Source organism: Pholcus phalangioides, unplaced genomic scaffold (assembly GCF_987345545.1).
Source record: "Pholcus phalangioides strain wild (caught in Gottingen) unplaced genomic scaffold, Ppha-v1.0 ptg000003l_1, whole genome shotgun sequence".
NCBI lineage: Eukaryota > Metazoa > Arthropoda > Arachnida > Araneae > Pholcidae > Pholcus > Pholcus phalangioides.
Window position 1 is genome coordinate 49,166,342 of NW_028301596.1, and position 14,114 is coordinate 49,180,455.

The 14,114-nt window shown below is 39.1% G+C and overlaps 1 protein-coding gene across 2 annotated transcripts in view; it reads left to right on the forward strand.

Moving 5' to 3' along the window:
* Positions 1 to 14,114, forward strand: part of LOC149088755 (regulator of G protein signaling 7-binding protein A-like) — a 280,027-nt gene that overhangs the window by 236,081 nt on the left and 29,832 nt on the right. For both annotated transcript variants that reach the window (XM_089249778.1, XM_089249787.1), the window contains one exon: positions 305 to 471. In XM_089249778.1, coding sequence (XP_089105904.1) covers positions 305 to 471 — 167 coding nt within the window. The remainder of the gene's footprint in view (positions 1 to 304; positions 472 to 14,114) is intronic.

Here is a 14,114-nt window from a genome sequence, read left to right on the forward strand (position 1 = left end):
CGAATCAATGTGTTTTTAATTTCTTTTATAATATTTCGCAAAATATTCTGAATTATTTCAAAATTTATTCAACAATTTCTTTTTTAGTATTTCATTGAAATAATTACGGATTGATCTGACCTCGACACTGTAAAACAGTTTTTACAATTTCCACTGGAGTGAACAGAACTGTTTTCTGAATGTTATCAATGTAATATCTAAGTTTTCCCGTTATAAACGCGAATTTAGAGCGATCGAATCTAACGCTCGATAGATCGATATTTGCTTCCGATACGTGAAAGTGAATCTGTTTCTTCTCTCATAGATTATCGACGAACTGAATGGATTGGTGGCAACCTTCCGGGATCTGCTGATTTATGTCGGAAAGAGCCATGACTCTCCGGAAATTCGGGACAAAATGAAAATCACCAGGAAGAAGTGCGTCGAACGTTGCACCGCTGCGCACAGGGTGCTGATGCCACCGATAAGGAGGTAAACTCTCATCTAACCTTCGGAATTGCCTCTTGTTAACGTTAATTGTGTTAATGATTTCAGGATTTGAAACTTGAAAAGTAAAGTGGTATAGTAAAGTTGGGTAGGTTCTCTTGAGTGTGTTGGTAGTAAAGGTGCCAGGTATTAGACCAGGTGCTTTTATCAAATGCTTGATGATTCGAAGCACCTCCTCATCATTAGTAGGGTATAGTGATGAAGGTTGTTCGGAGCCTATATCCCTAAAATAAATGCTCACTTTCCCCTCAACATTGGCTATACAGAGCAGAGTGTCCTGTAAGTGCTAAAGCGGTCTTTATCTCATCAACCTCATGAGAGGTATCTCTCATCTGAGAGCGATACAATTCCAGTACGTTGCCATATTTCCTCCTAAATTCATTTCTTAATTTGAAACGTTCTCTAATTCAGCGAACACCTTCTGTAACAGAAAGAATTCGCGCGAAGCTTTGATGTGACTGAAGTCTTCCATTTCACCTGTTGTAGCCATTGGATATAGCAGGCCAACGTATGCGAAATATATATATATATATTTTTTTTTGCAGTATATTCAATGACTATAGGTGAAATGAACGACTTTAGTGACGTCACGAGCTTTGCGTGGAGGCGTTCTGCTATAGAAAGTGTTGGGCATATCGAGTGGATTGTTAGTAGGAGCATCATGGGTAGACTCAGTGGCTGTATCAATGAGAGAATCAGTAAACCTTTGTACGTCTGATTCAATCTGAGCAATATTGCCACCCGTGGAGGAAGGCAAAGAGATTCTGATGAGCTTATGCTTGAATAAAGGCCAAAAGGCCAGATCACAATACTCTTTGGCTTGTGAATAAAGGGGATGGTAAAATCCACTTCTGAAAAATGGGGTTACGGTCTGATGAGATAATAGGTTGCACATCAACCGTCATTGAAAACATGAGATTCCTTGCAAGTGCTACATCTATGATATCAGAATTCTGGCCAGCCTCGCGTGTGTGTATCACATGCAAAGGGTTGAATGCCCTTTGAAAGGCAAAAAATCTTCAAGCACTCTGAAAAAAGAGTTCAGGGAAACTATTTCGCATTCATCTGGTGGTCTTGATGTCATTTACGAGCCATTAACTTATTGTTCTCACTGCCCACTCTACGATACCATTATGTATACGCGCTTCAAGGGAGAAATATTCTATCTGTCACTATAGCTTAGTTGGTAGAGCACTCAGTCGACATCCGAGGGACCCGGGTGCGAGACCCGGTAGGGGCAACGGTTTTTCAAAAATCTGTGTATCTCTGCATTTTGCACAATTTCATTATATTTTTCACTATCCGTTACCAGCGGCTTCGCTTCCGTGGATTTGGTAATCTGAAAACTCCTCGGTGATGATTCACCCCCATGTAGTATTTAAACTTATCATGATCTCCTTGGGGGGTCGAATTTACAGAAATCCCGTCTTAGTTGGTGTCTAAATTATGAAATATAACACTGACCAAACTTCATATTTATAGCCTCAGCGGTTTCAGCTCAGCGACTATTGCTCCATATAACCTTTCAACTCCTCCCCCCCCCCCTCCCTTTGGAGAGTTGGATTTTAAAAATCCCTTTTCAGTGAGTCTCTACATCACAAAATAAAAATACTGACCAAATTTCATATTTTCACTTTAGCAGTTTCGGTTCGTCGTTACGCCTGTATATAAGTATCACTCCTCTTTAGTGAGTTTCTGCATCATGAAATGGAATTACTGACAAAATTTCATATTCTTAGCTTCAGCGGTTTCAGCTCAACGTGATTTCTCTATTCTCTATGTAGCCTTTGAACCCTCCTCCTCCATGGCTCCCTTGGGGTTGAATTGCTTATTGAGTCTTTACGTCGTTAAATAAAACTACTGACCAAATTTCATGCTCATAGCTTCAGCGGTTTCGGTTCGGCAATGATGAATCAGTCAGTCCGTCACTCAGTCAATGAATCTCAGCCAGGACATGTTATTTTGTATACATAGAGTGTTGAGTACATCTTTCTTTACTAACTGGCATAGGCGGAGGAAGTCTGGGAGCCACGATGATGATGATGATGTCAATTCATCTATACATATATGCATTAGATCAGTCGACTTCACCTTTCATGACGCCCCCCCCCCCTTCCCCGTATCTCGGCCCACGCCAACTGGTCGTTCTGCTCACACACACAACCAGACTTTCAATACTTTCCAGCCTCCAACATTTGACGATCATTGCCGAAGGTGGAGCGGGCACACTACTTGCCCATGATCACCCTTGGAACGTAATGTGTCAGCCTTCACACGAGTGCGGCCCTGGATTTATCATTAATTAAAACCTTGCGTTTCACCAGTCTTCGGGCTTTCAGCGTGGCATACGTTTACAAGGCATTAATTTCCGCATTATTGGACATCAAAAATAAATGTGCCGTGTCGAAACCGATACAAAAAACAATAAATAGCCGCGAGTTCCGTTAATCCATTAGATTTGTCAGAGGAGTCAGCGGACAAAAGAAAATGCCAGTTCCAAAGTAAACCGTCATTAACTTCCAACTAAACTCGGAGAGAATGTTCCAGAAATTTATGGAAGCATGACTATCTCAAGCTGAAAGAAAGGAGGGGGGGCTTTAGGGAAAAAGGGAAGGATTTTTGTGGATTATTTTTAAGAAATATTTCCCTTGGCTTGAGAGAACCCATCCTTGCAGAACCATAACTTGAGGTTAGTTTCATCAAATAATCGACGGGCGCTGCAAGAACTTTGAACAGCGCGTTGTTTACCCGGATAAGAACTAATATTATTAAAAAAATAAAAATAAATCATCTTCTCCTGAATTTTTTTACTCTTTTTTCCCCCCTCATCGTGGCTTTCATCTCTTATGATGAAGGATATTGGACATCGAAAGCTCTTGATGCTACGATAACATTAAATGTAAATATTAGCGGGCTCCAGGAAGATTATCGATTCTGATAAATCGATATATATAAGTTCAAATTATTTTCCCCTGCTATTTTTTGGGACACGCTTCATAGGAAGAGGAAAATAATTTGTTTCTTGCATAAAAATCTTGTGAAATTGAAATATTTTCATGTGTGAAATTTATATTTTCCTGATACCCTATTAAGTATCGAAAATAATTCAGTTGTAGATATTTTGGTATATAGTATATGTTGTGTTAAATGCGATAGATAAATATCGGAAATTATACATATATAACCGCCAGATTTATCACATTTACCGTATCATATATACATAACATATATATTTATGTAACATATATATTTAAGAAATATGTTTCTAATTGTCATAATCTCAACTACACCGTCGCGTCGTGACGAATCTGAAGGCTACGGAGTAAATATTTTTTGTGGGCCTCCCCTAAGCCTAATTTTGCGTATACAGTGTAGACGAATTACTTTTTGGGTTAGATAATACAAGGGAATGACCGATGTATATTGACCCAAAATCGCAAAAAGGAACCACGACTGTACGCGTTTCAAAACTATGTGAAGTTCCTTCATCAGTAGCAAACAAATGAAAATACTCCTTATAGCGGAAGTTATTCGCTGTTGTAGACAAAAAGAGTCGAATTCGAAATGTTCATTTTGAATTAATTTCTTGTATTAGTATACAGTGGCGGCAAACTTAGAGGGATGATATTAGGCATCAAATGCAACAAAAATTGCCATAGAACATGGAAATCGCAAAAATACTTGAGAAGGGTATGGCGTCGAGGGGGACAAAGAAGCTAATAATAAGTAGAAAAAGTATTTATTTGACAGCATATGATTATACAACACAGACTATGATGTACAAAATAAAGTACAATAATAAATACAAAAAAAGCGAAGTAAATAAGTAAAAAACCATTTACTTGACAGCGTCATTACAATACAGCCTGTGCAGTACAGTTCAATGTGAGAAAGTATTGACGAAGAGAAGTGAATACTAGGGTTGTTCGAAATTGCGGCCGTGAGGGTCATTATTGCACAGTCGACAGCGACGGAATAACGATTGTCGGACGCGCTCAAAGATATCGAGTGCGCTGGCGATGTCTGCCGCAACGACGACGATCCGTGCTAAGAGATCCTAAAGTTTCTTCACAGGCGTCTGATATACGAGTGCAAAGTGGTCGACCATTCGCACATTGCCCTGACAAATGCCACTTTACTGATACTGATGAGAAATTATATACTTCTTCGGAAATAGACTGTATATCATAATACATATCAACATACTGTATATTTTACATCAATAATAATTTTGTGCCCCCTCCCCCCCCCGCCCGTGGGTTTGAAATTAAACTTTTTTTCTGCTGGGGGGGGGGGGGAGGTTGTAGTGAAACCACCCACCTCGATTCTATGAAGTGGGAGTTCGTAACTAAAATCAATGTCGCACCGCTGAAAACAACAGAACCACAGGTATCTGCAAATGCATATAATTTACACAGTGATGACAAAATGATTCGACAATGTTACGCAGCGTCACCAATTGCCAACATGTATCAACATCAACAATATTATGGGTGTCACCGAATGTTATCATGCATCTACATCAACAATGTTGTGCAGCGTCAGCAGCAAATTCTTGCATGAATCGACATCAGAAAGCTGTGCAGCGTCAGCAGCAAATTCTTGCATGAACCGACATCAGAAAGCTGTGCAGCGTCAGCAGCCAATTCTTGCATGAATCGACATCAGAAAGCTGTGCAGCGTCAGCAAATGCTAGAAGTCACATCATTGTCAGGCAAGCCTCAACATCGACGCCATTGCTTTAAATGAATAATGATTGTGTGAAAAGAGAGAGTTGTCGACGTGAAAGTGACCGGTGGTTCTCATAAGTTGTTCAAAAGAGCGTTCAAAGAGGTCGAACGTTCCTACAGGCTGCAAAAAATAGTTTTTTTTTTGCGATTTCCCAGAATTTTCGCTTTTGGCACTTGCAACGTTTACCACTTTTAGGTATCAAATTGTTTTACTTATCAAAGAAAGAATTTAAGTTTAAAATCATGTGTTTTTTTCAAAATCACTATGAATAGAATGACCATAAACTCGACTAGCGAAAGAATGAAGATCATGTGCGTGGGTTGAGAGGACGAGTCCAGTTTATAAAGAATGCGCTGCCGAGGTAATTGGTTTATGATTTCCTCCCCAATGTTATTATGCGCATCGTAATGTGCACCGTACAATGATAGTTGTAGCGCAGTGATGGTTTGCTGAAGGTGGTAAAAAAATCTTGCCACTGTCATGGAAGACTTACGACATTCCAAAATTTCATTCACTGTTGATTTGGAGGGTAGGAAATCTTTCTACATGCACTCAAGTCACACACATATTTAGATACACCCATTTATACAATAGGTAGTGAAGCAACATTCCGATAATGATACTCATAGCTTCACCAGCTGGTCACAAATGAGATTAAAAACGGTACTCTTAGACGGTGACCAATAAACTTTTTTCCATTAATTAATGACCTTCAAATCAAAAACAATTTGATTTGATTCATTTTGCACGAAAAGTCATCCAACTGATAATTTTGTCTGAAAATTCTTCCTTCAATTGGTAATTTTGTCTGAAAATTCCTCCTTCAATTGATAATTTTGTCTGAAAATTCCTCCTTCAATTAATAATTTTGTCTGAAAATTCCTCCTTCAATTGATAATTTTGTCTGAAAATTCCTCCTTCAATTAATAATTTTGTCTGAAAATTCCTCCTTCAATTGATAATTTTGTCTGAAAATTCTTCCTTCAATTGATAATTTTGTCTGAAAATTCTTCCTTCAATTGATAATTTTGTCTGAAAATTCCTCCTTCATTAATGAATTTTGCTCAGGAAAATCACCCTTCAACTAACGACGACGACGAGCCTTCAACCCGAGTAAATCCTTTTTCGATCAACGAGAGCCCTTTTGCCTGAGAAACTCCAATTTACGACGGCATTTTAGTCTATTCGATCGACGACCGCCTTTTAGTCCATTCCATTGGCGATGACATTTTAGTCCATTCGATTGACGACGGCATTGTGGTGAAAATTGGTTAATGATGTAGGGTTAAAGTAAATTGGTAGGCTGATGTCACCAAAGTGAAGAATACCTGAAAAGGGGGAAGAGGTGAAAATGTGGCAAGGAAAGACAAAAAAAAAAAAATGCCAACAAAAACTCTAGGCCGGAAAATCACTAGGATTAACAAAACTTATAAAAGTCACATTTATTATAGCATAGCGCAATGGAGATTCTCACAAAGAAAAATACTTGCATATGATATAAAATTATCAAATATGCTCGTTACGGATTACCACCAGAACGATTTGATGAACACCATCGTGTTTACGCGTGTGGCGTGATTATTCGATTTCTTTAGGAGGCCTCACAAGGAGCACCTCGTTGGTACAGTGTCACATCTTGACTGTTTTGGAGCTAGGTACACGGTTTCTCTCAAGATTTTCACACCTTGGCGATGACGAGCTCGCCAAGTGTACATGCGTGAGCTCGCCGCTGGTGTACGTGACTGTCCTTTTGTACTGTAGCGGTCACTGTAACCGGTGCTTTCTGGTTCTTACCGTGCCTATACAAAGGACCTGGCGTTGAATCGACGACGATAGTGCACCCTCAGTTGGTAGAAGTTTGGCAACCCCTATTTGCTGCGGCGACATACCGTCTCATCGATTGTTGTAAGTTTGATAGCGATGTATTCAGTAGAATGACGTTTTGCCGACAAAAAGTACCGCTCGTTCTCTGTAGCGACCACACACATATTCTTGGGGGGATGTGTATGAGTCAATTTTGCGATCGGGGTCGAGTACGAAAACAAAAATAAATGCTAATTCATGCCTGTGGGCATGACAGGCATTTTAGCCAATTCGATTGACGACGGCATTTTACTGTATTTACCCAACTCCGATTGACGATAACTCTTCATCACTTTCTCCTTCGATCGACGACGGAATTCTAATCCATTCATCCCCTTCAATTCGCAATGACTCTTCGGCCGAAGACGCCCTATTTCGATTGGCGACGGCTACAACCTGATCACCTGTCAAAAAATACTTCTCTAACGACATAGATCACGCCAAAACTTTTAATAATTCCATCAGACCGCACGATAAACTTCAAAAACCGAACCAACAATATTTTTTCGTTGAAAGACCGGTATTATCTAATTCGAACAAGCATCAAATGAGAAAGAGAAGGTGGTTTTTTTTCCTCTCCGCCGATCACGAAATTACAAATCGAATGTAATTTGACGGCACGAAAACTTGAGAACATCCGGGAAACGGGATTTTTATCCAAATAAAGATTGGAATTTTCTAAGAAATTTAAGAAACGAATAACGATTCATCTGAAGATTCCATCGATTGTGAAGTTTTATTTATTTATTTTCCCGTAAAAAAAAGATCTTTCTCCGCGAACGTGAAAGCATTAAGTGTGTGCAAAGGCACATGATTGAGTAGTGGACGGGAAAAGTGCATTAAATTTGAAAAGGCGCTTTTAAAACTCTTCGATTTCCTCTTGAATAATTAATGATTCCTTTTCCTGATGTATACGTGCGTGAGATTGTTTCTTTCGAAACATTTCTAAAGATTTCCGCAAAATGTTCGCTTTTTCCTGAAAATGTAAAAAAAAGGGGGGAAACTCAATCGGGAATTGAAGGAGGAAAAAAATAATAAAATTTAACTCAATTTTAGTTGAAAAGCACGTTTTGTATAAATGTGAATGCTTTGAAGGATTCAATGTCCGCCATGTTTTTGTTTTTCTTTCGTATTTAGGTTAGTGCTGCGGTTGCGTGTTTTTGTACCTTCTCTGAGGTAGAAATAAATTATTCAAAAAATTCCGGGGTTTATTGATATTCTGTATCAGAGTCAGTATCGGGATTATTGGTTTATACGGTAAATTTTAAATAAGAATTAAAGAGATTTAAGTTTACTGCTCCCGAAGATTTGACGTATTTTTGAATCACCTTGGAATAATAACGTTCTGGATGCTGAATATCCGTGGTGGTTAAGAGGGAAAATTACACGTAAAACTTTAGAGGTAAGTTGAATCACGGTCCCGTGAAAAAGCGTGACTGTATATGGCATACGGAGTTTTTAGGAAACGCTGTTTATCGAATTTCCAAGTGGGAGATTATGGCTTTGTGTTTTGCGACGGTAAATCGCTTTATGCAAAAAAGCCCCACCGAGTCCATTTTTCACAAAATTTATTTCTTGACATCTCCCACTTCGGTACGTGCTTTTACATCTCGAGGAAAGGCATAATTTTGATACGTCTGTTAAATGATATCCATAGCTAAAGTTTCAAAATTTACGCAGAAAAGGCTGCTGGCATGGACAGTTTTTCGCTGTTTATCAAAAACTAGTTTTTGTGACTAAGGGGTCATTCAAGTATTACGTCAGCATCGGGGGGGGGGAGAGGTTTCAGATTTGCTGACTTTTGATGAAAAGGGGAAGGGGGTCAAAAATGGCTGAAAATCTGTGTACGTAATACTTGAATGGCCCCTAATGCCTTTTGAGCATTAAGCGATTCTGTTACGTTGTACAATTGTGCAGCCCCGTGTCGCCGCAGAGAGCAACAGGCAACAGACCCACAACGGTAAAATCATCAAACATTACACTTCACTCATAGTTCGAAAAAATATGTGGTAGATGGCAGAACTATAGCAAGTATTACACAGAAACAAGCTTCACGTTAGGTTCACAACATGGACACGCACATTCCAACATGTACCAATTCGTTAGAAGTTCCGTGGAGGAATATAGACGAGGTACATGTGTGGTTTAGTAGTAATTGTACAACACTTGACTGTCTGAAAATGAACTTCGAGGCAAAAATAATCATCTCCATCTTTATTAGCAGTGGTGCTATAGTATCTTAGTTTCCTGTTAACGTGAAAAACGGTGTTTGAATAATTTTTTTGGCACTCACATTTACTACTTTTACATTCTAATTGGTGTTTAGCAACCCACGCACGTCTTTTGCGTGATTCTCAGATCGTGTCTCGAAAAATTAGATGAGAAACAATTACCGATCACTATAATGGCAAAATGTGGCTACGAACGCCAATCTGGTTGTCAGAAATGGTGCAGACGAAGGATTTCTCGAAGGCAACGACGAATTAAGTTTCAATCACTGAAAAACCGTTTCACAATATAGACCAGAGAAGAAAGCGAAGAACGCAATTAAACGAAGAAAACTACAGGCATATTAAATTTCCAATATTATCACTGAAATGCACATAGCGGGGGGGGGGGGTGGTCTTATCATAGCCATAGGGCTGTCTCACAACAAGGAGCTGACATCCCGCATGGCGTCATCCCCCTGCAGAACATAGTGCGCCCGCGCTTCGCTACTTCATTGATTATGGTAGTATGCCCAATCGCCCATTGTACCAAATTCTTTCCAAAATTATGTTTTTCATTATTTCCATTAGTATATGTTTATTTATTGACTTGCATCGTTCAGCCATTTTAAATATTCAAAATAAGAAGTTTTGTATTTGCTTATGAGGTAGCTTCCACACTCAGAATATTATTTTCGGATCCATTTCAGATGAATCACGTACGTCAACGTTTATTAGGTTGATTGAAAGCCAACTCGAGACACATAATTTCAATTACCTTCTGAACTTTATAATAATTTTAATAATTTTTAATTACCTTTTTGTTTCCATTCGAATTAGGAGTAGGCGGTTAAAAGCCTTGGAATCGATCGAGCCTCATACATTTGGACACACATATTTTGCAAGTCTCTGGGTCTTTTAGGAAAAGTGTGATAAGTGGTTTGAATTCTAAGCTTCTTTATCTTCCGAGAATTGTTCTTGTACGTTGCAATAGCAGAAGACCTCACATTTGTTTATTTTATTTATTTTATTTTATTTATTTATAAAACAAAGCTACAGGTTTAAACCCAATTACAGCTTGCAGTAAAAATAAAAATTTGCACAGAATAGAAAAAGCGACATGATTATCACTGATTTACACAAGATTTACAAAATATACTATAAAAATACCCACGCATACTAGTGAGACGAAACATCATGAACGAGAGATCACTCACTTGAAACAACACATAACCAACTAAAATTTAAAATAATTCTCTTCAACACAGTACGTTTTGTAAACTGACGTCGTCTGCAAGAAAAAAAGTAGCAGGGCCGTGACGTCACACAGCATCTCCGAGACCACGTCCGCTAAACCGAGGTGGCAATCACAACATCAAAGTGATGAAACAGCCCTTACTATATAAGCCCTGGATCTTTTATAGATTCCACGCATGTCTTCAAGACCGAATTTTAACGCTCTTAGCCGGGTCAAAACTGATTTCAGTAGGTATGATGCTTCAGAGGTACGACTCTAAGTTTAAGAGACCATTCCGATTTCAAAACGTGGTAATGTCTACTTAAAGAAATAATATTAAAAAATAAACCAAGTAAAGTATCAACCACGTATATGGTAATTACTTATTACTTCACAACGCTACGTTTTTTTCTTGTTTTTTTTTGTGGCTTCTCCACAATCATCTAATGTATCTATAAGGAAGCAAAAGTTCTTTTAGTGGCAGTTTTTATTGCCTCCAAACTCTTAAAAATGGGGGAAAAAAGTAAGAGATAGTATCTTTTAGTCGGTGGAAAGTTTTAGTGTTCCCTTTTCTAGGTTGGTCCCATAGGTGTCGATAGTATCGAGTTTTAGAACTCAATGACTCGAACCACAAGAATGAGAAAGGAAATACTACCTTGACCTTTTTTCCCCCCTCCTCATGGGAACACGTGTCTGTCCTCGAATGAAATACGAGAGAAACATTGGTACTTTTGGTAACGGGAGAAGCAATCCGACGTACACGACATCTATCAGTACTTTCCCCCCCCCCTTTTTCCTTTATTCGCGGCAGAAATCATTCGCCAAACTCTCAGACACAACCACCTCTGCAACCATGCAATTCTCTTCGATTCCGATCAATTCTGAAGCAACCGCGAAAGTACTGTAATAAGCACTTTCGATCGTCCGCGTACTATCTTCTTTTATTTTTCTTTTCCCACCCCCTTGGAGATTTTTCCAAGAAGACACAGAATATAAAAGAAGACTACCAAGAAAAGTACATAGACAAAGAAAGGAACAACCAAACTCTTTCCCGTCTATCCTCCAAAAAAAGACCTCAACTAAAGAAAATAGCGATTTATTTGCGGTTTTTTCTTCTTCTTTCGCTATATCTAAGGTGCATTCCATTCGGAGGCAATTGACTCGAAGGAAAAGTAATTTCTGATGTTTCAAGTGCCCGATATATTTTGGTCGCAGAACGTTCCAGGTGTTTGAATCATTTCTGAAGCGGAAAAAAAAAATCAAAAACATTGGAAATTTCAGTTCCCATGGAATCGATAAGGAATTGCTAATGGAATTGTTTACCATTCACTTACCAGCAGTTTTGTTGTCGCAGATGGTCTACCCTCCATTTACTTTGTAATATATTTCGTGAAGTTTTTGAGGCTAAGCGCAAATTGAGCCGCGTGCAACAGCGTTCGCGACACAACGTAGGGCAGCAATCTGTTTTGCAGCCAACGAAAATCAAAAGGACATCGCAAATTGAGACATGAGGCGACACTTCGCTAATCGCGTGTACGCGCGCAGTCGTTGTCACTGCAGCTTAAAAACGCTTTAAAACGCTTTTTTTTTTAACGCTTTTGCGTGCAGGCCTCCGCATTCTGCTTGTTACGTCAGTAAGTAGTCTATTTTCCCTCAGAATATTCAGGGAAAAAAATTCCCTGCTCGTGCTAGTATCAATGTTGTGAGGAAAAGAAATGATCGAGCTCAGAATTGGCGATTTCTATGCCCCACATCCAATCACTATGCGGCTTTTGTGAGGCAATCAGGAAGATTCGACGCCAAAATAAGAAGAAACGAAATACGAGGCTGGGTGGAAAACTCGCTAGGTAGTCTGAATGACGTTTATGGCAAACACTGCAGAGGCCGTCTATCTCTAGGAGGTGATGGAGGGACCCGAGCGCGATGACATCAACACACCTCACACGTAGCGAGGGGGATGCGTATATTGGAACGCAATTCATTCGTAAAATGTGGACGCAGCCCCGAGTGACTTTAGTAAGCTGTGCAACGTATATCTATCAACCAACTATCGCCAACACTGAACCACCTATCGCTAACTATCACACAATCGTTGCCAGTCTGATTAAATTCAAGGCATAGACTGACAAAAAAAAAATCAATTTATTCAAATAAGTTCCATAATTAGACTCTGTATTACACAAAATCAACCTTTTTGTTCCCAGAAATAATCCCAGGATACGTTAGAAGTTTTTCTACTTTTGAAACTTCCCTTTAAACAAAAATCATTAGTTTCAAAATGAATTATTTTATTGATTCAGAATATACGAACGAGGAGTTAAAAAAATCCTCCACAGAATATGAAAATGAACTCACACCAGGGAATCAATAAGCTCTTAAAAAGATGACGGGAAAAGTCATTTAAATTCTCTCTCGGAGCCATTTCTAAAAGGTAATCCCTTTTCAAAAACGAAATATTTATAATTTTCTGTAAAAAAAAACTGCATTGGAGATTTAATAGTCCGATAATTTTCATTTCAAGCTTTATTTAGTTTCTTTTTTTTGGTATCGCGTTTGTCATTTTCGATGCGATAATTTCAAATTACACAATTATTTTTCTCTTTAGCATGTGTTATTTTGAAGGCATTACGTCGTTATGAGAGCGAAAAACTTCGTGTGTATCTTGTCAGTAATTATAATACTTTTTCCTCCTGCCTATTTAATGATTTGATTAATTTTTCTTAAAGATAGCAAGTACACAGATGAGTCGTACTGCTGCGACCACCTAGTATTTTTGACATCAACTGCGCGTAGCTGTTCAATGCCAAATTTTATCGAAAAAAGCCCGACTGTAATCTAAAAGTGCTGTAACTGAGTAATGTTTATAATTTTAAGCTGCTTGAAGACATTCGATTATCTTAACGAGATGACGCCCTGTTCCTCCTTTTAAACTGAACTGTTCCATTCGGCGTAAGTTGAATTCGAAGATGAATTTACTGTCCACTAGTAGTACGAATGTTTCGATGGATGGCTGATGCGAAGATAAATCCCTGACAGAAAAGTCAACTGTTCTAGTGAGGAATCGAATCCACGTCCTCTCACTTGCCGGGTGAGCAGCCTAGACCGTTAGACTTCATCTTCGCATCAGACGGCTGTCGAAACTTCCGCAGTAATAGCGGCAGAGTGACATCATTTCCGGATAAGTCGCAATCTGCCGGCAGTGTCGGAATGTGAGATTTGGCCTGAGTTAGGTATGGCTGTTCATGCACGCCCTCGTTCAGCGCACACAACCTCTAAGGAAAGAGGATTCGTTGCCTTTGTAGTCTAGTAGTCTAAGGGCGTTAACCCGCAAGCGAGAGGACGTGGGTTCAATTCCCGCGAGGGCAGTTAAATTTTCTTTCATGGATTTATCTTCGCATCAGCCAGCTGTCGAAACCTTCGTAAGTTGGATTATGTTTGGTAAATTCGATCACTCATGCCACAAACACCCTCTCGAATATCTTGGATAGATGAGTAAGAAAGACGATAGGCCTGTAGGATGACGTAGAGAGTTATTATAATTGAAGTTCCCGTACTCTCAGTAGGTTTTCTCAATAACTGCTTATCCGAAT